Source organism: Lipophrys pholis (assembly GCF_963383615.2).
Source record: "Lipophrys pholis genome assembly, chromosome: 16".
In the NCBI taxonomy this organism is placed as follows: domain Eukaryota; kingdom Metazoa; phylum Chordata; class Actinopteri; order Blenniiformes; family Blenniidae; genus Lipophrys; species Lipophrys pholis.
Genome location: NC_137634.1, coordinates 27,669,306 through 27,695,954, shown reverse-complemented (window position 1 = coordinate 27,695,954; position 26,649 = coordinate 27,669,306). Strand labels below are relative to the sequence as shown.

Sequence of the window (26,649 nt, the reverse complement as noted above, 5' to 3'; positions counted from 1 at the left end):
CCGTTCCCTCATATTATTAACTTCAGGGAACGACTTATTATATCATTCCCACGTGTTGTTTTTTTTCCCCTCTAGAACCACTCTGGGGCTCCGTGTTCACTGGAGTTTTCAGAAAGACGGTTCAGCCTCGCTTCTGCCTTGTAGGTAGTGATACCTCCAGAGATACCTCCAGAGATACCTCCAGAGATACCTCCAGAGACACCTCCAGAGATAACTCCAGAGATACCTCCAGAGATACCTCCAGAGATACCTCCAGAGATAACTCCAGAGATACCTCCAGAGATACCTCCAGAGATACCTCCAGAGATACCTCCAGAGACACCTCCAGAGATACCTCCAGAGACACCTCCAGAGATACCTCCAGAGATACCTCCAGAGATAACTCCAGAGATACCTCCAGAGATAACTCCGCCCCCAGCTGATGACACATTGGTCCCAGTCTGGCTCCTCTCTGGTCCAGCAGTGCGTCCAGCATAGCAGCAGTTGAGCCCCTGGTAGTCCGGGGCTTTGGCAGTGGAAAGACTAAGAACTGGTGCTGAGTCTGGCCCTGGACCAGAACTGGAACCTGGTTCTTTCTGGTGGAAAAGCCCCCTGTGAAAACACACGGACTCCCCCTCCATGGAGCCACAGCACCAACTACAGGCCCAACATGCTAGCTACATCTTTTTCAAAACATTGTCATGTAAATGTGAAACTTTTCTGAAAAGAAAATGCAAAAACAATGGTTACTCTTGACACGTCGCGTTAACGCCAAGCCTTAACGTGTCACTTAACGTAAACATACTCTAAGGTAAATAACACTGTGATAAAGTGACTCTTGCAACATAAAAACTAAACTACGCCTGGTTTTTGAGAAAGCGTTCACATGAACAGTGAAACATGAAAAGTACAATAGAAAATACTCAAATAAAAATGCAGACTTAAGTAACTCAGGGTTATTTCATTTCTTTACACTTTTTATTTTGAACATGCTCAAATTGAAATATCAAAATCAACAGTGTAAACCTATAAACCAAAGATATTTAACTAATCAAACTGACTTAGTAACAGTCAAATAGAATCATTTTGCATGTTGAAAAAGGAGTGAGAAGCATGATTATGGAATGATACTATTGGAAATATAACTAAGACAGATACATGTATTCTATTACAATAGACTACACATCACATCTACTCAACTGAACTGCCAATTACCTCGTCGGAGGTTTTCTCTTAAAGTGCAGCGATTTAAGCAATTAAACTCCATCGTCTAGAACCTGATTATTAAAAGTCCAACAGCTTGAGAACATTTTACTACTCAGACATCTGACAGTTTTTCTCTCCTTCTGAAAAGGAAGACGTGATGACGGCTGAATGGTGTTTATGCAATGCAGCCATGAGCAAATCACGGTTGTCGTTTTGTCGTCCAGAAAAAGCCAAACCGTTTTTACACGGTGGAGGTGGAGTTTCTTTTCAACTCCCAGTTTCACCTTCACGCCTGTGAACGCCTCCTCGCTGCACAACCAAAACACACACTCGCAATTCATTGTGATTGGTTGGTCAGGTGCAAGTGAAACAGCTGATGCGTCAGCATAGACCTGCAACATATAGAATGTTTCTATGATCTCTCTGCTTTGATAGATCATCAACACTAATATCGCCATATTGCACACCCCTAAGTCAGATCCGTCCACCCAGAACTTAACCAAACCATGTCCAGCTCAGTGAGGTCAGTCCGTCCGGAACCAAACCATGTCCAGCCCAGTGAGGTCAGTCCGTCCGGAACCAAACCATGTCCAGCCCAGTGAGGACAGTCCGTCCAGAGTCAAACCATGTGCTGTCATGTTATTGCCACGTTATCGTCATGTCATCTCGTTATCGTCACGTTATCGTGTTATCATGTTAGCGCCGTGTTATTGTCACATTGTCATGTTATCTCGTTATCGTCATATTATGGCCACATCATCGCCACGCTATCACGTTACCGCTATGTTATCGTTATGTTATCGTTATGTTATCGTTATGTTATCGTTATGTTATTGCCACGTTATCATGTTATGGCCACGTTATGGCCACGTCATCGCCACATTATCCTGTTATCGTCACGTTATCGCCACCTTATCGCCACCTCATGCACTTCTACATTACCGCCTGTCTGCATTTTATTTTTATTTTCTACATGGTGTAAACTCAATAATGTAATATTAAACAACATTTAAGATAATATCTGGATGGGGCTGATCCGATCCAGTATAGGTATTGGGTTCCGAAACCAACGGAATTCAAAAATCTGAAATTTCCAATCCAACCTGTAGAGATTTCTGATCCATGATCCTGGTCTGCTTCATGATCCTGGTCTGCTTCATGATCCTGGTCTGATCCATGATCCTGGTCTGATCCATGATCCTGGTCTGCTTCATGATCCTGGTCTGCTTCATGATCCTGGTCTGATCCATGATCCTGGTCTGATCCATGATCCTGGTCTGCTTCATGATCCTGGTCTGCTTCATGATCCTGGTCTGATCCATGATCCTGGTCTGATCCATGATCCTGGTCTGCTTCATGGTGCTGAAATGATCCCCAGTGTTTCCCTGCTGCTGCTCTGCTCGCTGGCTGCAAACTGTGGACTGGATTTCCTGAAGGGAGGCGGGTCTCAATGAGACCAGGAGGAATGAGGCAGGAAATCCATTCCACAGTTTGCAGCCAGCGAGCAGGCTAGGGAAGTAGCACTGTGCTATCCAACTTTTCATGGCAACATGTTGCTGTTTGGACGTATTTTACACTCAAAACACCACAAAGCAACGCAGCAACGTGGATGTTAGCAAAGCCGTTGTACAGTGAGGCAGCCTCTCTGCAGCCACGCGTCACCGTTTTGAAATGCCAGCTCATCGAGGAGAACGGCGCTGACCGCTGCATCAAAACAATGAGCTCCTCCACGCTGTCAGCAGGCGAGTCAGACCTCCGCGAAGCTGCCGGCTACTCCACACAAAACTCAGAGAAAATAGTCCCAATCGTTTGTGCTGCCTTGCTAAAGAATTTCCCCACGGGTTAATAAAGTGATTCTGAGGTTTTAAAGGTAGAACTAGTTTATTATGAGATGATGACGTCATGTAGACCCCCTCATTGTCCAAACGGAACAAAAATACTTTGTACTGCTTCCTTTTCTGTCCTGATACTAACCTCAAGTTGTCTTTTGGTAGCAGACATGCAAACATTCGGATCAGAAGTGAAAAAATGTGGATCGTTGCATCCCTATGTCGTAGAAGATGTATATCGCACACCTTTACAGCGCAGAGGAGACGATATTCCTGCCAATAGATCTTTTTACTAAAGAACATTACAAAAATAGTGTATCATCTCTGCAGCTGTTATTGTTGCAATGATTCAATGGTGATGTACTGTTGGTTCCTATTCTTTACTGTACTTGAACGCATTGTTAGAGCAAGGTGGCCTGTGATTGGCTGAGAGTAGAGAAGGGGGGGGGGGTCACGTTTGCGAGCGTGAGGAGACGGACTGTGTGTGTGTGTGTGTGTGTGTGTGTGTGTGTGTGTGTGTGTGTGTGTGTGTGTGTGTGTGTGTGTGTGTGTGTGTGCCTGGTTGGAGGTAAAGGAATGGAGGAGCAAATAGGGTAATCTCTTGTTGTTCTGTTCAGTAATAAAGCGGTTTTACAAACAAGACACTCGTCCTGTGGGACGCTACAATAATAACGCACACTGACTTGGACATGTAACTTTAATCTGATTTCTGGTTTGGCAATAGGAACGCGTTAGATTACTCGTTACCAAAACCAGTGGTCACATTAGAGTGGAATCAACACTTTTTCAGCAGCTTTTACCAAACACTCGTACACCAACCCGAATCCTGATAGTTGTCCACACGTTTGAGCTGAGATGTTTAGCATGAGACGCGACTATGTTGGCTGATTATGATCATTATAATGAGAAGATGCTCTTCCAGAAGCTTCCTGGCCATTGAACTGGCTGTGGTTGAAACAGGGTGATCAGTATCTTCACCCTTATTGGTCTTTAAATGTTCCTTATTGAAACTGCAGTTTACTATCTGTAGGCCTGTTGCGATAATCAATAAATCAATTAATTGCACAATAATTTTAAAAATGAGCTCGATAAGTTTGCCAGGCTTGATACTTTTTCATTTACCAAAGATGTCAGCGGCGCTTATTCTGGTGTGAGTGTACTCAGTTTAATGTTGTTTTAGAGAGTTGCCAGATTCCTGAGCCTTCCAGTGAAAACCCAGTAAGGCTCACTGTAAACAGGCCTTAACATGTAGGGGGAAAACAGCCAATCTGGCAACCGCAGCCACCAGAGTGGCTCCACCGCCTACATCATCAAAATGTGAAGCATCACGACAAAAACAAGTAGAAGACAGAAGCTCTACCTCAGACTCTGTCTCACCATTAATACTTCATCTTCGTATGGTTACAGTACTTTCAGTTCAGTTCATATTAAAATTTATGAACTGAACTTTGAACTGGTTGATGTAGAAACTGAACTTTCCCAACACTGCCTGTCAATCACTCTTGTGTGATTAAAATAAATATTCTTAAGAAATAAATAATAATAAATAAAATAAAAAAATCTTTAAAAGAGTATACTTGCGTTATTATACCATTATTAATATATTAGTGGAAAAATGGTATCAAAATGTCAATATTATCATTTATCGCAATAATGTCTGGGACAATTTGTCGTCCAGCAAAATTTGTTATGGTGACAGGCCGAACTATCTGGCCTCTTTTGGTGTTTGCCTGAATGATTGAAACGTGTCAATTCCCTTCTTGAGCCTCCTCGTCTGTTGCACCGACTGAATACTTGGCCTATAGAACCCCCCCCCCCCCCATAGAATGCGGACCTCCGCTAATATTTGCACTGAAAAGTTAATACATTTTAACCACATAATTAAATATGTACATAGTCATGCAATAGGTAATGAATAACAATTTTACCATAGATTAACTGTTCCAGTTCCAGTTACTGTGACAACGGATTCGAATTGCTCGTACATGTTTTTCAAGAACACGATATCCCCTGATGGTGCAGATAGAGGTGGCACATTTTCTATGCTATTGAAAGTCTACCCGGGTACTATAATATTAAATACAAAGGGTATAGAGTCTATGTCATAGGAAATGGACCTATATTATATAGTTCCCAATAGAAGAACACCGCCTAATAGCAGAGCACCTCCTTTTTCAAAGATGTGGAGTGTGTAAAGAAAAGACAATCCTCACTACTTCATAAAGTATGATATTTTGCAGTGGGTGCAGAATTGCAGAAACAGTCAGTTGAATTTTGTTCAAGTTTTTTTTTATTCGTAACACCGCTCCACCTGCGGCTGGTAGAGCGATCGTCTCCCAATCAGAAGTTTGCAGGTTCATTAACAGAGCCAGATAACAAGCCAGTCATTGCAATCAGCCGTGTTGAAACAGGGAGACATGGAAAACATGCAGGGCTGCGGCCCTCCAGGATCTGAGTTTGAGAGTTCTGCTGTAAAGTGCTTTGGGGCTGCTCACACAGTTGAAAAGCGCTATATAAGTGAAGGCCATTTACCATTTTACCATTTGTCGTCCTCCGCAGTCCGACTCCATTCTGACTCTGTTCCGGTTCCATCCAGGTTTTTTAAGTTTTATTGATTGTGATGTGTTGATTGTGACAGAATGCATGTCTTTGTCGTCCAGGCAGACGAAGCCTCTGACGTTTGCCGATTGTATCGGCGATGAGCTGCCGGTGGGCTGGGAGGAGGCGTACGACCCAGTGGCCGGACCGTATTATGTGGACCACAACACCAGTGAGTTCCCGTCACTCTCACACGTTAAGAGGCTCCCGCAGCCCACAGTGTTCTTCTCTTCCTATCCCCCCTCAGAAAGCACCCAGCTGGAGGACCCCCGGGCCCAATGGCAGCGCGAGCAGGAGGCCATGCTTCGCGACTATCTGTCTGTTGCCCGCGACGCCCTCAGCGCCCAGAAGGAGATCTACCAGGTGAAGGAGCAGCGCCTCCGCCTGGCACAGCAGGAGTACTGCCAGCTCCACGACGCCTGGAGGGACAAGTCCACATCTCAGACCAGTCGTGAGTCCAGAACCAACCAGAACCCTGGGACTATTGCTCAGGGACCTCTTGTGTGTTGTTTGTTCTGTGAAAAGAAACCAGAGCACCTGGAGGAAACCTACTCACACACAGGGAGCACATGCAAGCTCCACACAGAATGTGAACCGCCCAGCGTCTTTCTGTTAGGGTAGAGTGCTGACCACTGTCCCACCGCCACCAATTATTTGACGCTATCACAGGTTATTTGATGTTTTTGGATTATTTGACGATATCACAGATTATTTGACGTTATCACAGATTATTTGACCATATCAGATAATGTTTTTTTGATTAATGTTTTTTTAAAACACTGTTAAACATATAAAACACAAAGAAACACACAGGAAAAAACAAAAAAAATCAAAAATCTAAATTGAACAGCCCACCCCCCCACCCGCTATACTGGAACCAAAAAAGCAGCCTACATCAAAATTACAAAGTAATATCAAACATTTGGGATTCAAAGTACAGAGGTTGTGCAAGTCAGACACATTTGTCAGCAGACACACTTTCAAATGAAGCAATAAATGGCAGCCAGTGATCGTAAAATTGTCTGACCGATCCTTCCAGTGTAAACCGAATCTTTTCGAGGTGAATGTGACCCATAACCTCTTTGAGCCAGTGGCCATATGTCCACGGACATGAATCCTTCCATTTAAATAGGATTAGTCTTCGAGCTAGCAACCAACAAAAAGCAAGCATGTTTGTCTGCTGCCTGCTCAAGGGGTCATCAACAGAGACCACTCTGAACAAAGCAGTCACAAGACAGAGGCGCACCACTCTCACGCAGATTCTTGAGAAGGCCTCAAAGATGGATTGCCAGTAGCCATAAAGTTCTGCACAAGTCCAGAATGTATGAAGAAGTGTAGCAGGTCACATGAAGGGTCCAGATCGTTTGTCTTTGCACCAGTGCAAACGGTGAACAACTTTAAACTGAACCACTGCATGTCGAAGTGAGATTGAAGAAGAATGAATATTCTCTATGGCCTTTTGCCATACTGATATGACGCGAGCAAGGTATAGATCCTACTTAGAACCTTTTTAATGTCTGTCCGGCAGTCCAACAGTTCATCCACCAGTGACCGAGGGGGACATAGAGGAAAACAGTTAGAATTAGCCCTAACAAGATTTCTTAATTGCAGATATCCAAAAAAGTGTGACTTGGGAATATTGAAGTTTTCGACCAACTGTTCAAAGGAACAAAAAGTATTGTCTATATACAATTGAAAAACAAAGAATGTAAGCCGTTCCCATCCCAGATATTAAGAACCTCATCGGTCACTGAGGGGATAAACATGTGATTTTATTTTAAATGGGAGCTGTAAATAGTAACTTGGTAAGCTTGAAAAAGCGTCTACACTGATTCCAAATATTAATTGTGTGAACAACAATTTGATTGGAAGAATATGATGAGATGGACTGCTTGTAAGGCAGTTCAGAGCAGAGCAATGTGGCTGGGGAGCCTCTCTCTGAAGTTACCCAGCTCGGCACTGCAGCATCTGTTTAGCCAGAACAGTGCCGCTCTGCAATTCACTGCCCAGTAATAATACATGAAATTAGGGAGCGACATACCACCAAATTGCGGGGCAATTGTAGTATTTTTTTGCCCATTCTTGGATGTTTTTTATTCCATATAAAAAAAGATATCTGGCCATTAAGGTTAGAGAAAAATTATTTTGAAAGAAAAATGGGTAGACTTTAGAACAAATAGAGAAATTTAGGCAATATGTTCATTTTAACCGAGTTAATTCTTCCCCCCAGAGAGAGAGGCAGGGAGTCCCATTGAGCTACAGTATGTCCCATTTGAGATTTAATAGCAGTGGTAAATATTTAGCCTTGTATAAGTCTCTGAAATGACGAGTTACCCAAATGCCAAGATATTTCATCTTTGTAGAATTACTCTTTCAAAAAGATTCCCTTCCAGGGATGTTAAGGGCATCATGTCTCTTTTCTGAAAATTGACCTTGTAGCCAGATATCTTCCCAAATTTGCCAAGCAAATCCGACAGTGCAGGGATACTAGACAGAGGGTTTGAAATGAACAGAGGTGTGTCATCAGCATAAAGAGAAATCTTATGCTCTGACCCCGAACGTTTTATTCCTTTAATGTCCAGACTTTGTCGAACCGCTACGGCCAATGGTTCAATCGCAACTACAAAGACCAGCGGCGAGAGAGGACATCCCTGCCTTGTGCTGCGTTGCACCTGAAAATAGGATGATATCTTATTGTTGGTGCAAACAGCTGCCAATGGGGAGCAATAAAGCAGTCTTATCCATGATAGAAATTTAGGACCAAATTTGAAAATTTTTAAGGTTTTAAAAAACCTGTGATCAGTAAAACTCACTAAAGCATGTATTAATTCCTCCATTATCTGAACATTTAAAGCCTTGCTCATTGTTAATTGCTGGAATAGTCTGACAGACCGACCTCTGACGCAGCTGATGTGCGAGCAAACGCCCTGCCTTCTCCCCGTGTTCATAGTACCTACATTTAGACTTGGAGATCACATATTCAGCGTGACGGGCCGATAGAGTATTAATATTGATTTGCAATGCAACACGTTTCTTAGCCAGTTCTGGTGAAGGAGCGTGAGAAAATTCCCTGTCCAAAAGTAATATTTCTTCATGCAGCTGTCGTGATTGTTCGGAGTTTTCCCTCTTTCTGTGAGCACAATATGAAATTATTTGACTCCTTAGATACGCTTTTAGAGATTCCCAGATAGTATAGATTGACATACAGTCCCCTCCAAAAGTATTGGAACAGCAAGGTCAATTCCTTTGTTTTTGTTGTATACTGAAGACATTTGGGTTTCAGATCAAAACATGAATATGAAACAAAAGTTCAGAATTCCAGCTTTTATTTCATGGTATTTACATCTAGATGTGTTAAACAACTCAGGAGAGACCACCTTTGGTTTGAACCCACCCACTTTTCAAGTGAGCAAAAGTATTGGAACATACATTATTAAATTAACTTAAAGTGAATAACATTTAATATTTGGTGGCATAACCCTAACTTGCAATAACTGCATCAAGCCTGTGACCCATTGACGTAACCAGACTGTTGCATTCTTCATTTGAAATGCTTTTCCAGGCCTTTACTGCAGAACTGATTCTTGTTTGTTTGTGGGGGTTCATTCATTCATTCATTTTCTTCCGCTTATCCGTTTCCGGGTTGCGGGGGTGACACTCTGAGCACTGTCACCCAGATCACATCGCACCGTTTAAGAACCTTCCTGCGGGTGGTGAGCCCACGGGAAGGTGGCGCCCGGCGTGGGACACGTGGGACACGAACCCACTACCCTGAGATTGTGAGTCTCATGCCCTACCAACTGAGCTAGCCGGGGGGGGTTTGTGGGGGTTTCTCCCTTCAATCTCCTCTTCAGGAGGTACAATGCGTGCTCCATTGGGTCAAGGTCCAGTGATTGACTTGGCCAGTCTAAGACCTTCCACTTTCCCACCTGATGAAGTCCTTTGTTGTGTTGGCAGTGTGTTTTGGGTCATTGTCTTGTTGCATGATGAAGCTTCTCCCGATTAGTTTGGATGCATTTTTCCATAAATTAGCAGACAGAATGGTTTTGTGGACTTCAGAATTCATTCTACTGCTACCATAATGAGTTACATCATCAATAAAGACGAGTGAGCCCGTTCCAGAAGCAGACATGCAAGCCCAAGCCATGGCGTTACCTCCACCATGCTTCACAGATGAGCTTGTGTGGTTTGGATCATAGGCAGATCCTTTCTTTCGCCATACTTTCGCCTTTCCATCACTTTGGTCGAGGTTCAGCTTGGTCTCATCAGTCCATAAAACCTTCGTTCCAGAACTTCTGTGGCTCATCTCTGTACTTCTTTGCAAAATCTAATCTGGCCTTCAGATTATTTTTGCTGATGAGTGGTTTGCATCCTGTGGTATGGCCTCTACATTTCTTCTCTCGAAGTCTTCTTCGAACAGTGGATTGTGATACCTTCGCCCCTGCCCTGTGGATGGTGCCAGTGATGTCACTGACTGTTGTCTTTGGGTGTTTCTTCACAGCTCTCACAAGGTTTCTGTCATCAACTGCTGTTGATACCCTTGGCCGACCTGTTCGATGCCTTTTGCTCAGTACACCAGTAGTTTCTTTCTTTTTCAGGACATTTCAGATTATTGTATTAGCTATGCCCAATGTTTGTGCAGGAGCTCTGATCGATTTCCCCTCTTCTCTTCAGCTTCAAAATGGTTTGCTTTTCTCCCATAGACGGCTCTCTGTCCTTCATGTTTGCTTAACAGCAAATACAGTTTTCACAGGTGAAACTAAAAGCCAATAAGAAGCACTATCTAATATTTAAGCAATCAATCTAAAAGGCAACACCTGAACGACTAGAAACACCCATCAGTTCCATGTTCCAATACTTTTCCTCACTTGAAAAGTGGGTGGGTTCAAACAAAAGGTGCTCTCTCCTGAGTTGTTTAACACATCTAGATGTAAATACCAAATGTGATCAGGCACCGCCACAGATCTCTTGTCAATTGTGTAAATTGGAACATGAAATCTCTTAACCATACTCTAAAATATAGGAAAATGATATCCCATCTAAATCGGCTTAATACAGATGTTGCCTTTCTGCAGGAGACACACATGCTCTGCAGATAGTCTGAGCAAAAAGGGGTCTAGTCAGGTGTTTCAATTGAATTTCCAAACTAGATCAATATTATGATCGGTGGACACGTACAGTTCACTGCATCTAGTGTACAAACCGACTCAGCTGGGCGCTTTGGAATGTGGTAGGAGAATTATATACCCTCCCTGTCATCTTAGCCTCTGTTTATCCACCAAACGGGGATGATAGTGACTTCTTTCATATATCAACACACAATAGTAGAATCGGTGGGGATATTAATTGTGTGCTCTCATCCTTGGATCGTAGTGCATCTGGCAGAGTAACCCTTACCAAGTCTGCACAATCGGTTAAATCATTTTTGGAGACATATGGAGTGGCTGATGTGTGGCATTGTCGAAACCCCGCTGCAAGAACATATTCATTCTTCTCCGCTGTCCACAGGACATATTCAAGAATCGATTATTTTTTCATGGACAATAGAATTTTCCATTTTGTGAAGGAGTGTGACTATGGGGCCATGGTCATCTCAGATCATGCTCCTTTATGTATGAAAATGTTCATTCCTAACACACAATCAGTTTTTTGCCCAGATTTAACCCTTTGCTACTTTCAAGTGAGAATTTTGTAAAATGTATCAATTCAGAAATTACACTTTTTCTTGAGAGTAAACAAACTCCAGGAACAGTCCAAAAGTATTGGAAGAGCAAGGTCAATTCCTTTGTTGTTGTTGTTGTTGTTGTTGTTGTTGTTGTTGTATACTGAAGACATTCGAGTTTCAGATCAAAACATGAAAATGAGACAAAAGTTCAGAATTCCAGCTTTTAGTTCATGTGCTCGCCATTACATAAGTAACTTAGGTGATGCAGGTACACTGTCTATAATCATTGCACACAAGTAAGCAAGCTAAATAAAAACATTGCAAAGATATATATAGCTAACCCCCTCTCCTATCTGAACCAGGAGACAAAAAACTAAATACTTCAATTCTGAACAAGAAAATCCAAAATAAAATCCACACATTGCTGTGCTTGTATTGGGTAATAGCGCTTTAACTTCTTGGGCTCCCGAATAGCTCCAAACTTAAACTAAAATGAGAAAGATTAGAACACATACGAGCATAATAAGGTTTTACAGGCTTCTCAACTGAGCAAAAAAAAAACAAAACAGGAAAAAGAGTAAAGAGCGTGGCCCCATAATGGACACCTCGTGTGTTTTACAGTAAAACTGAAGAAATCGATTAAACAATATATAAACAAAAAACACACTTCAGAGTGCAAGAATAGCTATTAGGCAATATACGACCTGAAGAGACGGTGAAAAAACTGGGCTCCAGTGCTACAGTCATTCGTTCTCTGTCTCAGGGAGGATTATGTCCTTCACATACACCATGGCGATGTCCGGATCATCCATCCATCCATCCATCCATCCATCCATCCATCCATCCATCCATCCATCCATCCATCCATCCATCCATCCATCTCCTCCCTCTTATCTGTTCCCGGGTGGTGGTGGTGTCAGTCTGAGCACCGTCACCCAGATCACATTGCACCATTAAGAACCTTCCTGCAGGTGGAGAGCCCACAGGAAGGTGGAGAGCCCACAGGAAGGTGGAGAGCCCACAGGAAGGTGGCGCCCGGTGTGGGACTTGAACCCCTTGAGATTGCGAGTCTCATGCTCTACTAACTGAGCTAGCCCGGGATCATGTCCGAATCAACAAACTGCAAATCCTCCTCCCCGTCCTCCATGTCTTTAACTCTCACGCTAACTTGGCTAATGTCTAAATGCAGCACGGCAGTATTGTTGATTAATGTCGTCTTCACCAACTCTAATTCGGTCTTAAGAATATCAAAGTCCTCCGCAAGAGCCTCTTTCATCTTTCTTTATCACAGCTGAAATATCAGCTTTAAGATGGAGAAGCACTTCTGTCTTCAAGTCCGCCATCTTGTCGGTCTTGGTGGAACTCTGGTCCAAGGCTGCGTTGGGCCTACCTCCGGTTGATCCAGTATACTCGTATTTTGGAAGGTTTGAAGCCATTTCAGTATTCCTTCCACGAGAAATAAAATCACCAATATCCAAAAAGGAGCGGAGCCTGAATCTTGATAAAATTACTTAAGAAAATGCTCAATTTAATAAGCTTCTCGGGAGCCCTGGTTAAACACGTCTTATACCGTTGCCGCCATAGCCCCGCCCCCCGTTATCAGATTATTGACGTTATCACAGAATATTTGACATTATCAGATTATTTGACGTTATCACAGATTATTTGATGTTATCAGATTATTTGACGTTATCACAGATTATTTGATGTTATCAGATTATGTGACGTTATCAGCTGGCAGCTCTGTGTGTCGGCTGGATAAATGTCCTCACAGGTTTTCCTGAATGTACTCTCACACTGCTGTGGTTCTCCTGCAGTGAACTCCAGATCTTCGTCCTCCAGCAAGTACGACCCCGAGATCCTCAAAGCAGAAATCTCCACCTCCAAGAGTCGGGTAAGAACAGAAATGCTCTTCCATACGTCCTTTATCGTGCGTCCTCAGATGCTTCGTCCTGCACCCAGACCGTGGATGTTCACGCGGTTCCACAACATATCTTGTTACTGTGTTGTATTTTATCGCATTATATTAAGTGTATAACTGTAATTTTTCTCCATTTAGGATGACACACAACAACTGTACAGGGACGACAGACCAAAAATAGCCATTAGGCTGATTCTGGCATATTTTGCAGTAATGTATATTAATATGCACTGTGCTTAAAATAAAAATAAATTTAAATTAAATCGTAACGATCCTGAAGACATTTCCACTTCTGGTGGTGTTGTCCTTTCCTAAAGTAGTTTATATTTCACTGCAGGAGTTAGGAGCTGTCTGGCTCTTTATTTTCTTTTTTAATTTGTGGATTGTACAGACAGATGGAGCATCTCGCCTCGCTAACTGTCCAACGCTAACTGTCCAACGCTAACTGTCCAACGCTAACTGTCCAACGCTTGCAATTATTGGCCTTTATTGGCCTGATTCAAACAGTCAGGTGATTGATTATCTTTACTCTGATTGGCCTTTAGTCTGTCGACTCTGATTTGTGCAGCGTCGGTGTAGAACGACTGGAGAATTTCAAAGTTTTTTATTAAAACTGACATGAGTGTGTGTCTGTTTCTCCAGGTGCACAAGCTGAAGCAAGACCTGGCCTGCATGAAGCAGGAGCTGCAGTACAAAGAGGAAGGCTTCCAGACACTGAAAGAGTAAGTCTGCATTTCGGCAGGAGTGACAGGAGTGAGGGTCACAGAGGGGTGAGGGCCCAGCAAGAGCGTGGGTCCGAGAGGAGCAAGGGCCCGGCAGGAGCGAGGGTCCGGCGGGAGCGAGGGTCTGGCAGGAGCGAGGGTCTGGCAGGAGCGAGGGTCCGGCGGGAGCGAGGGTCTGGCAGGAGCGAGGGTCTGGCAGGAGCGAGAGCCTGACAGGGCAACAGGAGCGAGGGTCCAAGAGGAGCGAAACGAGTGAGGGCCCGACTGGAGTGAGGCGCCGACGGCAGCAACAGGAGTGAGAGCCCGGTAGAAGCGAGGGCCCGGCAGGAGCGAGGCTACGAGAGGAGTAAAGGCCTGACAGGAGCGAGGCCCGACTGGACACACTGACCAACAGTGGCCCAAATCACATTTCCATTCCTCCAGAAGACATTTTCAGAGAAGCCAGATTGAAAGTTTTTTTGTACATCTTTCCTGGACATTGCATGGACGTCTTGCCTGGATGTCATATGAAAGTCCAAATAAGACGTCTGGATGATGTGACGTAATGGAAAAAAAAAAGAATTGTGACCACACCTGGACAGGAATGATGAACAAAAAACTTTCATTCTGGCCTCCCTGAGGACGTCTTCTGGAGGTATGAAAATGGTGTCTTCAAGGTATGATTTGGGCCACTGCTGACAGTGGGGAACGAGGGCCCGACTGTAGCGACAGCAGTAAGGGCTTGACAGGAGCGAGGGCCCGACAGGAATGTTGCTCTGTTCAAGCCTCCAGCAGCTCAGTGAGCGTCGGAGGATTAAAGAGTCGCTGAGGCAAGCGGCCCTATGACATTCCTGCTCTGCTCTCTCCTCACCGCAGGAACACCGATCGGCTCAGGCTGGAACGCAGCCGCATGACCACATTTCACCAAACACCGCTGCAATGAGGAGCGCTTCCTCATGCACCGCAACCTGCATGAGGAGCGCTTCCTAATGCACCTCAACCTGCATGAGGAGCGCTTCCTAATGCACCTCAACCTGCATTAGGAGCGCTTCCCAATGCACCTCAACCTGCATGAGGAGCGCTTCCTCATGCACCTCAACCTGCATGAGGAGCGCTTCCTAATGCACCTCAACCTGCATGAGGAGCGCTTCCTAATGCACCTCAACCTGCATTAGGAGCGCTTCCCAATGCACCTCAACCTGCATGAGGAGCGCTTCCTCATGCACCTCAACCTGCATGAGGAGCGCTTCCTAATGCACCTCAACCTGCATGAGGAGCGCTTCCCAATGCACCTCAACCTGCATGAGGAGCGCTTCCCAATGCACCTCAACCTGCATGAGGAGCGCTTCCTAATGCACCTCAACCTGCATGAGGAGCGCTTCCCAATGCACCTCAACCTGCATGAGGAGCGCTTCTTTTAAGTCCTCTGAATATTACGTGATAACACGGTTACCTTGTTACTTCATCTGCTGTGTAATAACACTGGCATCAGGCCTTTACTGCAAATTCTTTTCAAATAGTAATTTTCTTGATTCACACACACACACACACACACACACACACACACACACACACACACACACACACACACACACACACACACACACACACACACACACACACACACACACACGCACACACACACAAATATCTCTAAAGTGAGGGAGATGCTGTCAAAATCAGACCTTGAAGTGATCATCCATACTTTCATTTCATCTCTCCTTGAGTACTGCAATTCCTTTTTCACTCGCTTTAAGAAGACTATCCTCGGCAGACTTCAGGTCATACAAAATTCAACTGCCAAGACTTTTGACAGGTTCGCCCAAAACAGCCCACATCACCCCCATTTTGTCAGCTCTTCCTTGACTCCCGGTCAAATTTCAAATTGACTATAAAATTTTATTTCCCCGACTCCTCGGGGCACAGCATTGAATTTTCAGGCCAGAGACTCCTGACTTTCACTTTCAAACCTGGGGGAACTTGTCCTTTCAGGCTGTAGACCCCAGGCTATGGAATGACTTTCCCCAGTCCCTCCGCACGCTCGATTCCACAAACTCTTTTCAAAAGCACTTAAAGACATTTTTATTTAAGAAAGCTTTTGGTTAAATAAATCTCCCACTTTTACAGTATTTTATCAAATTCTTAGGTTTTGTTTTTATTGCTCCTATTTTATCTGTACAAAGCACTTATGTGTGTGTGTGTGTGTTCATAAAAATGAACACACACACACACACACACACACACAGAGTGAAGCAGTCAGCTTTAGGGTTTAGTGTCTTGCTCAAAGTGCTATGGCATGGTCGAGGTTTACAGGGACTAGAACCTGACAACCTGCGGTACCGCCCCGCCGCACTTCCCTGCTGTAACGACCAGATTAAAGACAACAGTAGGTGGAGTTTTGCTTCAGGGCTTTTATTGGTCACAACTATTTATTAGTTGGCTGTCGTAACATCGTCAAAGGAGAAAATGTCTCTATATGTGCTGCATTCAAATACAGTGGAAAGAAAAGCCTCAAGCACCAACTGACTGCAGCAACAGGAAACGTTCAGTTAGAAGAAGCATTCGGGTACAAGAAGTGTTCAGGTACAAGAAGTGTTCAGTTACAGGAAGCGTTCAGATACAGGAAGCATTGAGTTAGAGGAAGTGTTCAAGTACAGGAAGTGTTCAGGTACAGGAAGTGTTCAGGTACGGGAAGCGTTCACCGAGAGGAAGCATTCAGGCACTGGAAGTGTTCAGGTACGGGAAGCATTCAGGTATAGTAAGCATTCAGGTACAAGAAGTGTTCAGTTCGAGGAAGTGTTCAAGTACAGGAAGTGTTCAGGTACAGGAAGTGTTCAGGTACGGGAAGCATTTAGGTACTGGAAGTGTTCACAAACTCTCCATCCAACCTGACGGAGGTTGAGGTGTTTTCCAGAATGTTCAGTCGATGTTCAGAGCAGGTAGAAAGAGACTCCGACAGCCTTCAGCTGTGACTGCAGCTGCAGGAGAATCTAGAGAGTTTAGACTCGGGGAGGACGACTCTGTTTGTGCTGCCGGGCTCTGGACTTGCTGATGCTGACTCAGTGTTTTGGTATCTGTACAGATTCTTCTGGAATGACAGCATGTTTGATGAACTTTTGCACTCTCCAGTGGGCGTGTCCTGCTGGGAACATTCCTGTCACACATTGTCAAACTGCTTTTACAGTCACACTTTGCTCACAGCGTCACCCGGCTGCGTTTTGTCCTCCGAGACAGTTTGAGTGTAGAGACCTCTGCCTGGCTTCCACCTGGACTCCACTTGGCCTCCACTAATTCTGCACATGGCCTCCGTTAATTCTACACCTGGGCTCCACCTGGCCTTCTTTTGGCCTCCACCTGGCCTCCACCTGGCCTCCACTATTCCTCCACCTGGCCTTCGCTAAGCCTCTACCTGGCCTCCACAAACTAATCCTCCACCTGGCCTCCACTAATCCTCCACCTGGTCTGGCCTCCACTAGTTCTCCACCTCGCCTCCACCTGGCCTTCTCTTGGCCTCCACTATTCCTCCACCTGGCCTCCATTATTTCTCCACTTGGCCTCACTACTCCTCTGCCTGGCCTCCACTGAGGCCCCCTTTACACGACAACAAAGTATCCGCAAAACTTTCTTCACTTTCGGGGATCGTTTACACGGCACCAGTTTTTAATCCGGCTCCCAAGGTGGAAAGATTCTTTCACGGCGCAAATCCCTCCTGCAGAGACAGATGGAGGCTACAGAGCCTGTTACTGCACATTTCTCCCTCCCTCCTGCTCATTCAGTTCTAAACAAACATGGTGGCCGCGTAGTGGTACGACCCGTAGTGGTACGACCCGTAGTGGTACGACCCGTAGTGGTACGACCCGTAGTGGTACGACCCGTAGTGGTACGACCCGCGGTCCATATTCTAGTTTTCTCCTCCAGATCAGTAGTTTAATAGTTGAGACTCTCCCTGATATCATCCGGTTCCTCATCAGTCCACTAGGATGTCAGGTTCTCTCCATTTTCTTCACCTTTATAGTGTTTGGTTCTCTGCACACGTCTGTGTGGTTTCATTACAAAATCAAGCCACAGCGCCCTCCAGTGGCCCGGCAGACTAACTACATCGTTGTCTCTGTGTCCACTGCTGCAGTGGAAACACTCTCCTTTTTTTAGTGAAATAGGTGTTGTCACGTGAAACATTGTCGTGTAAACAGGGCCTAAGGCTCTGCCTGGCCTCCACTAACTAATCCTCCACCTGGCCTCCACTTGGCCTCCACTAATCCTCCAGCTGGTCTGGCCTCCACTAGTTCTCCACCTCGCCTCCACCTGGCCTTCTCTTGGCCTCCACTAATTCTCCACCTAGCCTCTACTAATCCTCCACCTGGTCTCCGCCTGGCCTCCACTAACCGTCTGTCTGGCCTCCACTAACCGTCTGTCTGGCCTCCACTAACTAAACCTCCACCTGGCCTCCACTAATCCTCCACCTAGCCTTCATTATTTCTCCACCTGGCCTCCACTAATCCTCCACCTGGTCTCCGCCTTGCCTCCACTAAGCCTCTGCCTGGCCTCCACTAACTAATCCTCAACCTGGCCTCCACTTATTCTCCATCTGGCCTCCACTAATCCTCCACCTAGCCTTCATTATTTCTCCACCTGGCCTCCACTAATCCTCCAGCTGGTCTGGCCTCCACTAGTTCTCCACCTGGCCTTCTCTTGGCCTCCACTAATTCTCCACCTGGCCTCCACTTGGTACCACTAATCCTCTGCCTGGCCTCCACTAACTAATCCTCCACCTGGCCTCTACTAATCCTCCACCTGGTCTCCGCCTGGCCTCCACTAACCGTCTGTCTGGCCTCCACTAACTAAACCTCCACCTGGCCTCCACTAATCCTCCACCTAGCCTTCATTATTTCTCCACCTGGCCTCCACTAATCCTCCACTAATCCTCCACCTGGTCTCCGCCTTGCCTCCACTAAGCCTCTGCCTGGCCTCCACTAACTAATCCTCAACCTGGCCTCCACTTATTCTCCATCTGGCCTCCACTAATCGTCCACCTAGCCTTCATTATTTCTCCACCTGGCCTCCACTAATCCTCCACCTAGCCTTCATTATTTCTCCACCTGGCCTCCACTAATCCTCTACTAAGCCTCTGCCTGGCCTCCACTAACTACTCCTCCACCTGGCCTCCACTAATCTACCACCTGGCCTACGCCTGGCCTCCACTAAGCCTCAGAGGAGCCATTGACATGACGCTTTCATGTGAAAACAGCAGCAACTCAACATTTACTACACCGTCACCTAGAGCCCCGCCAGAGTCTCTGCCTCTAGCCTCTAAGGCCACATCCACATGAGCAAAAACAATCTTTTTTTCTCCCCGGGGTTCTCAAAAGAATTCCATCCACACGTCATTATGAACACGGCTCAACACAAGGCTACAGGGCATGTAGTACATATGCCAGGCCTTGAGGGGAGCTGTGACTCATTAAAAACACCAAAACGCAGAAGAAGACGGAGCACGTAGAAATGTAGAATTAGACTCCTGCTCATAGACTAACATAGAACTCTGAGTTATATAGGTCTATGGCTCTGCTCCTCGACTGGAGCATGTAGTCTGTGATTGTTGTGGTTATTAGGTGACATCGCGGACCACGGTGGGTTGTGAGGGGGGTGATGACATCATCATTTTTCCACAGACGATCGTCCTTGTCATCCACACCTCACAGCCGAGCCGGAGTTTTAGAATTTCCCCACTCTGGGACCTGTGTTTAAAAACAATCAAACAGTTTGTTGGGCTCCTAAAACGCCGCCTTGTGTGGATGATCGGCCAAAAACGGCTCGTTTACATTCTGGTGTGGACGGCCCCTAAGGTGTCTGGACCTCCAGGTACAGTCGTTGGTGCACTGAGGAGGATCTTTGTGAATTTCCTGAGTGAAAGCAGATTGCCTGCTCCTCTGAGGCTGTATGAGCAGGACTTTGAGAGGATTACTGGTCTGCCACCTCCTCCCTCTTCTACTTCCTCATTCTCTCTCTATCTTGTGTTCTGTCTCTCCCTGCGGCCGTCAGTGAAGAATGTGGACTGACCGGTTGTTCAGACTCATGCATGACTTAGTGGTGACGGTTTCACGCTGCTGCTGCTGCTGCTGCTGCTGCTGCTGCTGGTGCTGGTGCTGGTGCTGGTGCTGCTGCTGGTGCTGCTGCTGCTGCTGCTGCTGCTGCTGCTGCTGCTGCTGCTGGTGCTGGTGCTGGTGCTGGTGCTGGTGCTGGTGCTGGTGGCTGTTTGTCCTGCAGCTACTCCTAAGGCGCATCCCAAAAAGTCTCTTAAATTACTCTCTGAGATCTGACTGTTCAGTGTGAAAGCCAGAGTTTGGTTTCTGTGAGAGGGAAACCCTCTGAGGAACTGAAGAAAACTAGAATTGGTTAAGTGACGGACATGAGAACGTTTTCCACAAAACAATTATTTGTACCCAAATATATATTCATGGAAGTTCATATATTTAAGGTGGAGCTGGACGACCCAATTATTTGAGGTGCTTCTTCGATTGACCTCGGTTAGACTGGACAGGAAGTGGCTACCAGGTTGGCGTGCTAGCGGTCAGAGTGTAATAGTTTTGTTATCGTGGTTCTACAGGATCGGCCAGAAGGTGTCCGGCAGCCCATATGGCTACAAGCTGCAGGAGGCGCAGGCCATCCTGAGCGAGGTGCGCTCCATCCGGGACGCCATCAGCGCCGGTGAGAAGGAGAAGCAGGAGCTCCTGCAGGTGAGCCCAAAGAGGAAAACAACACTTCTGATGTCGTCTGACATCGCCTAACATCTTCTGACATTGTCTAATGTCGTCTAAGATCTTCTGACATGGAATTAACTCCATTTTTTACTGACGGGTCATACATTCTGGGACCACTGTAGTTGTCAAAAACTTTAGGACTGTTCGGGCTTTTTTGGAAAGGTTTTACTCTCCAACAGTTGAGCTCTTTAATACTTTGTTGAATACTTTAGTCAATATCTGAATAAAGTTAAAATAAAATTCTGTTTAAGATGTAACTCTTGTTGTAGCTGACAGTTACTGTATCTGGAATTCTGGAGTGCAGATCATTTTTGATGTGTTCCCCAGAGATCCATCCTGGGATCATGATATTTCTTACGTATACCCCCCCCCAAAAAAAAAAAAAAAACACCATCTGCAGCTGACATCCTGCTCGCTCTCAAGCTCGTCTGCTCTCATTGGTCGGTTCGGAAACAAACAGATTCAGGACGTCCGTTCACCTGGTTCACTGTCACATCTATTTACCGTCCTCTAAATAGCCGTTGATTAGACCCCAGCATGTTCAGCCAAACAGTCCAGAAAACAGAGTGAACAGAAACTGGACTTCCACACACACAAAGAGTTATCAAGTGAGTGTAAAAACAGGGACTCAGCACCAGGAGCCAAATTACCAGAAAGATCCACAAACTGAATAAAACTCACCACCATAAATTAAAAATGTAGGTTATATAACTGAAAAAGCCAAAAACACACAAAACAGAGACTGAAAAAAAATGTAAAACAACCAACACAGAACAAGAAGCACAAGGCGAACACAAGATGACGTCTAACTGACAAATAATTATCAAAATCTTCCGCAAAGACTCAAACTATCATGAGAAGGTAAAATAATCCAAACAAAAAACAAACAAAACAACCAGAAGAAGACCAGGAAGGACGAAAACCATCCAGTAACCATGTGTCAATGGTTAAAACTGTTTGTTACCATCTTCATGTTGATCTACTGTCACAGGGTAAGGGTGTCAGCAGGGTCTTAAAAAGTATTAGAAGTTGATAAATCAATTGTTGGAAAATGAAGACCCTTAAAAGTACTTCAAAAAGTCTTAATCGCGATTCTATCAGGTATTACATTTTATACACTTTGACTCGGTTGCGTTCTCGGAGCTAGATCGCCTCGGGGCCGCGTGTACCGGTGCGACATCATCACATCACAGCGAATATTCCGACGCAAAAACAGACGAGAAGAAAACAGCAGGGCTGGACATTAAGGCTTGTCCGAACGTCTGGGGCTAGTAAAAGCTTTGGCCAGTGGTTTTAAGGAATGGGGCCGATCCGATATCAACCTAATTCACGGATCAGGAATTTACTGTCCAACCTGCAGAGAATTCTGATCCATGATCCTGGTCTGCTTCATGATCCTGGTCTGATCCATGATCCTGGTCTGATCCATGATCCTGGTCTGATCCATGATCCTGGTCTGCTTCATGGTGCTGAAATGATCCCCAGTGTTTCCCTGCTGCTGCTCTGCTCGCTGGCTGCAAACTGTGGACTGGATTTCCTGAAGGGAGGCGGGTCTCAATGAGACCAGGAGGAATGAGTCAGGAAATCCATTCCACAGTTTGCAGCCAGCGAGCAGGCTAGGGAAGTAGCACTGTGCTATCCAACTTTTCATGGCAACATGTTGCTGATTGGAGGGATTTTACACTCAAGGCATCGACGTGGATGTTTGCAAAGCCGTTGGTCGCTCTGCCGCCAGACGTCACAGCCAGCTCCACAAAGAGAACGGCACTGACTGCGCCATCAAAACAATGAGCAGCAGCTCCTCCAGGCTGTCAGCAGGTGATTCACACCTCCATGAAGCTGCGTCCTCCTCCACGCTAAACTCCCTAAAAATAGTCCCAATGGTTGGAGCTGCGTTAGAGCTGGAAACATTGTGTTGCTGCTGCCTTGCTCAAGAGTTTTGCCCGGATTTAATAAAGTGATTCTGAGGTTCTAAAGGTAGAACTAGTTTATTATGAGATGATGACGTCACGCAGACCCCCACATTGTCCACATGGAACTAAAATACTTTGTACTGCTTCCTTTACTGACCTGATACTAACCTCAAGTTGTCTTTAGAGAGAATACATGTATACATTAGTACATTTCATACTTTACTGTAGAGAGGAGTTTATTACAGCCTCATATAATATAAACAATAATGATAATAATAATATTAAAGCAAACAGAGCTCTGGTATCAGAATCAGTATCAGCAGATATACAAATTTAAGTATCGGGATCAGAAGTGAAAAAACCTGGATCGGTGCTTCCCATTAATGCACTCTGTCATGCATCAGTTTTGTGTCTTTTTATTGGTGTACTCTATTCACTGAATAATAACATTTAATGTACGATACTACAATTTATTTTTTGTCAATAATTCTCTAGTATGCACAAGAATTTATTTCTTCCCTTTAAATCATTAATGCAGTACTTGTATATAATACAGACAGTTGTTTTCAACTATTCTAAGGTAATTGAAATGACTCTGTTAATGTATAAATAAATTAAATATGTAAATGAACTCTGATAGGCTAAATGTCTGAATATTTCAGTACTATGTCAGAACCTGCATGGATACTCTCATGGAAAGAAGTTAAACTGTAAAAATCATTTGTGAAATCCTGTTATGTTTGTCTAGTCATTTTTAATTAAAGTCAAATAACCTCAAGTTTATTCAAAAAACCATTCCAGAAACATCTTACAATGTATTTACTGGTCGAATTCATACATTACCCAAGCTTATAGATTTCCATTAAACTTCGGGCAAGTAGAATTTGTCCGGGAAAAAGTTCAGAAGTTGAAAGCACCTGCCCGAAGTCCCATATGCAAGGCACTAGCCACAAGACGGGTGTTGGCAGCATCTTTCTGTGGTCCACCAGCAACACCACCACCTGGTAACGTGACAGGTGAGCGAGCCAACACAGCTACGACCGCGACCTCTGCTTCATCGTCTGCTGACATCAGGGTGACTATGGGCGGCACACCAACGCTGTGTTCAGAGGTTATCTGGTGTCTCAACACAGCAGCACATCACCACTCATTGAACTCAAACCAAGGTTTTGCGGATATTTTTAAGTCGATGTTTCCGGATTGGGACATTGCTAAGACGTTGACCTGTGGCAAGGACCAAACTGGATCCGTCATAAGATTGGGGTTAGCACTGTACTTTAAGTAGCGGCTTGTTGACAGCATCAACAGAGCTGGTCCCTCTGTGATGATGTTGGACGAGTCTGTTAATAAGTTCTTGTTTTCCACCAGTTGGTGTTGAATAACTGTAGTTACTTGTTGTGACTGAGGAGAACGTCAATAAACCTGCCTTTAGTTTAATTCATTCTTTTGAGTTTTATTCCTTCTCAGCTGACCTCATTTCTGTTCAGTTGTAAACTACAACTGTTAAAGATGTGTTGCTAACAACAACTTAGTGTCGATGAGGTCTTCATTTCTTTTGAAAGGTTTTTTTTTTAGTCTTAAAAAGGTATTGAAATTAAACTCAGGATTCCTCCATATACCCTGCTAATGAGCGCACGCGTGTGTTTGTGTGTGTAGAAACTGGCCGTGTTGAAGGACGGGTTTCGTCTGGACTCGGGTTCTCAGCAGGACCTGTGGACCAGCAGCTCGGAACTGTCCAGCCCCCCCATGTACTCGGACGCCGGCTCGCAGACTGACATCCCGGCCGAGGTGAGTCAGAACAGGAGGGACAAAGCAGAACCGTCCAGACAAGGCAGAACCGTCTGGGCAGAAGTCGTCATGTGAACATCGTTGTGTGAACGGGTCGTAATGTGAACAAGCAGAACACAGTTTAGTGTTGTAGATCTGAGGGAAACAAGGAGGCTCCATGTTTCTGTGGATTACTTAGCCTGTTTATTTCCTGTTATATCATCTCAGGTGGTGACGAGCAGCAACCAGTTGGCAGAGAAGGTTCGTCTGAGTCTGAAGTACGAGGAGGCCAAGAGGAGGTGAGACTCTGATTAGCTGGTTTCAAACCGTCTGACGCTCTAATTGGTCACACTGACACTGATTGGTCTGAAGCTCTGATTGGTCTGAAGCTCTGATTGGTCTGATGCTCTGATTGGTCCTCTCAGGATCGCCAACATGGAAGTGCAGATCGCCAAGCTGGACAGCGAGGCGTGGCCGGGACTGCTGGACCCAGAGCGGGACCGCCTGATCCTCATCAGCGAGAAGGAGGAGTTGCTGAAGGAGCTGCAGTACGTCCGACCGCGCCGGGGCCTGCAGCCTGACCATTCCCACCAGCTGGAGACCCAGAAGAAATGCCTGGAGAGAGACCTGCAGGCCGCCAGGGACCACCAGAGCAAGGCCCTGACCGAGAGGTGAGGAGAACCACAACCAGAGCATCTTGACCAACAGAACATCTGGACCACCAGAGCAAGGCCCTGATCAAGAGATGAGCCAGACCATTTATCCACAGCAGGTGGTCTGGTTCTCCACAGCAGTTCCAGAACATCTGGTCTGATGTTTGTGGTCCATGTTTAGTATTAGAGCTGTTCCATGTCTGGATGTGAAGAAGACTGGTTGCCATGGTGACTCCTGAAGCAAGAAAGGATGTAGAGACGGAGGGGCGTGATAGGTTTTCGTTCGGCCCCACGGACAAAAGTTGTGGATGGTACAGAAAAAACTGTAACCACCGGTTACGATTTTTTTGTCACTCTCCATTGAAGTTGCTAGCACTGAGGAACGGGTCTCATAGGGAGAATCAACAACGCAGCCCTCTGCTGATTGGTAGTGACGATCTTCACTCTCGAATTGCCCGCAAAACTTAAATATCTTATCTGCCATATAAACCCTCCCACATTGTTGTTCTCATACGCCGCTTTGCGCTCACTGGTTGTTTTGTTAACTCTGTTTATTGAAACGTCGGTGCACGACACAGCACCACAGTCTTCCAATGAGGTGCAGACGCTCCTCTCAGTAACAGGAGAGGAGGAGATTCAGCAGGAGCTGAGCGCTGCTGTTTACAATGAGAAAGTTTAAGCTGTGTCACAGAGCATGGAGGCTCAAGGCATTACTGGGATGAGGCTCAAGGTCCCTGGTTTGTGTCTCCAGTCCCTGGTTTGTCTGTAAAGCCTAATTTCCACTGCACAAAAAGTGCGGGGATGGAACGGAGCGGTAAGGAGCAGGAGGCAGTCTACCGAGGGCGTAACGAACGGGCGGTTCCGTTGGCCCGGTTCTGAGCACCGGAGTCCTAAGTGGAGGTCGGGACCTGCAGTTAGAACTCTTGTGATCAAGGCAGATCTGCTCTTGCAGCAGGTAACAGTGGTGGTTACAGGGAGCTGTGTGTGTGAGCTTATCTTGATCAGATAAGGGGGGAGCAGGTCTGCGAGGAGATCCGGGTTAGTGGAGAAAGGGGGAGAATGAGAGAGGAGGAAGACAAGAGAAAGACAGAGAATTCTGCGAGGCTCGGTTCTGAACCCTGGTTCCTCCGCACAGAGCTCCCAGTGGGCCTGGAGCTCACTTGGACCTCTGGTTTTCCACCTCAGAACCAGAGTCCTGGACTTGGTTGGTGCGCGTGAATGCGCGTACACAAACATATGAGATGCTGCTGCCTTCTGAGCGGCACATTGAAACACATTGTATTTTCAACAGAAAATCATTCTACTTATATATCTCTGCCCAGACAAAAGCTCTCACCCTCCGGTTCTGGCTGAACAGCACCGTCTGTGGTTCTGTTGGTTCTGGGAGGCGGTGGTAACTGGTTGTTACCGGGTCTGAATTCAGCGTCCTGAATTCAGAGGCCTGGCTTCAGCTGCAGGAGTGGACAGCAGAGAGGATGATTTTGGAAAGGAGACGATGGCTCTGGTCTCCAGAATCCCCCAAAAACAGGAAAAATAGAGGAAACAGAGGAGGTAGTCCAAACTTGGTCCTGCTTGTCCAGCGGGCCTTGATGTTTCTTTTGTTCCTGCTTGGTGCTCTCTAATACCATCCTGAGGCAAGCAGAGACTTGTGTCTCCCTC

At 45.6% G+C, this 26,649-nt stretch overlaps 1 protein-coding gene across 1 annotated transcript in view; it reads left to right on the top strand.

The window, feature by feature from the left end:
- Window positions 1–26,649, top strand: part of wwc1 (WW and C2 domain containing 1) — a 50,419-nt gene that overhangs the window by 1,752 nt on the left and 22,018 nt on the right. Inside the window, exons 2-9 of the mRNA XM_080484111.1 lie at window positions 5,675–5,784; window positions 5,860–6,063; window positions 13,095–13,171; window positions 13,841–13,920; window positions 20,504–20,633; window positions 24,227–24,358; window positions 24,566–24,636; window positions 24,763–25,008. Coding sequence (XP_080340237.1) covers window positions 5,675–5,784; window positions 5,860–6,063; window positions 13,095–13,171; window positions 13,841–13,920; window positions 20,504–20,633; window positions 24,227–24,358; window positions 24,566–24,636; window positions 24,763–25,008 — 1,050 coding nt within the window. The remainder of the gene's footprint in view (window positions 1–5,674; window positions 5,785–5,859; window positions 6,064–13,094; window positions 13,172–13,840; window positions 13,921–20,503; window positions 20,634–24,226; window positions 24,359–24,565; window positions 24,637–24,762; window positions 25,009–26,649) is intronic.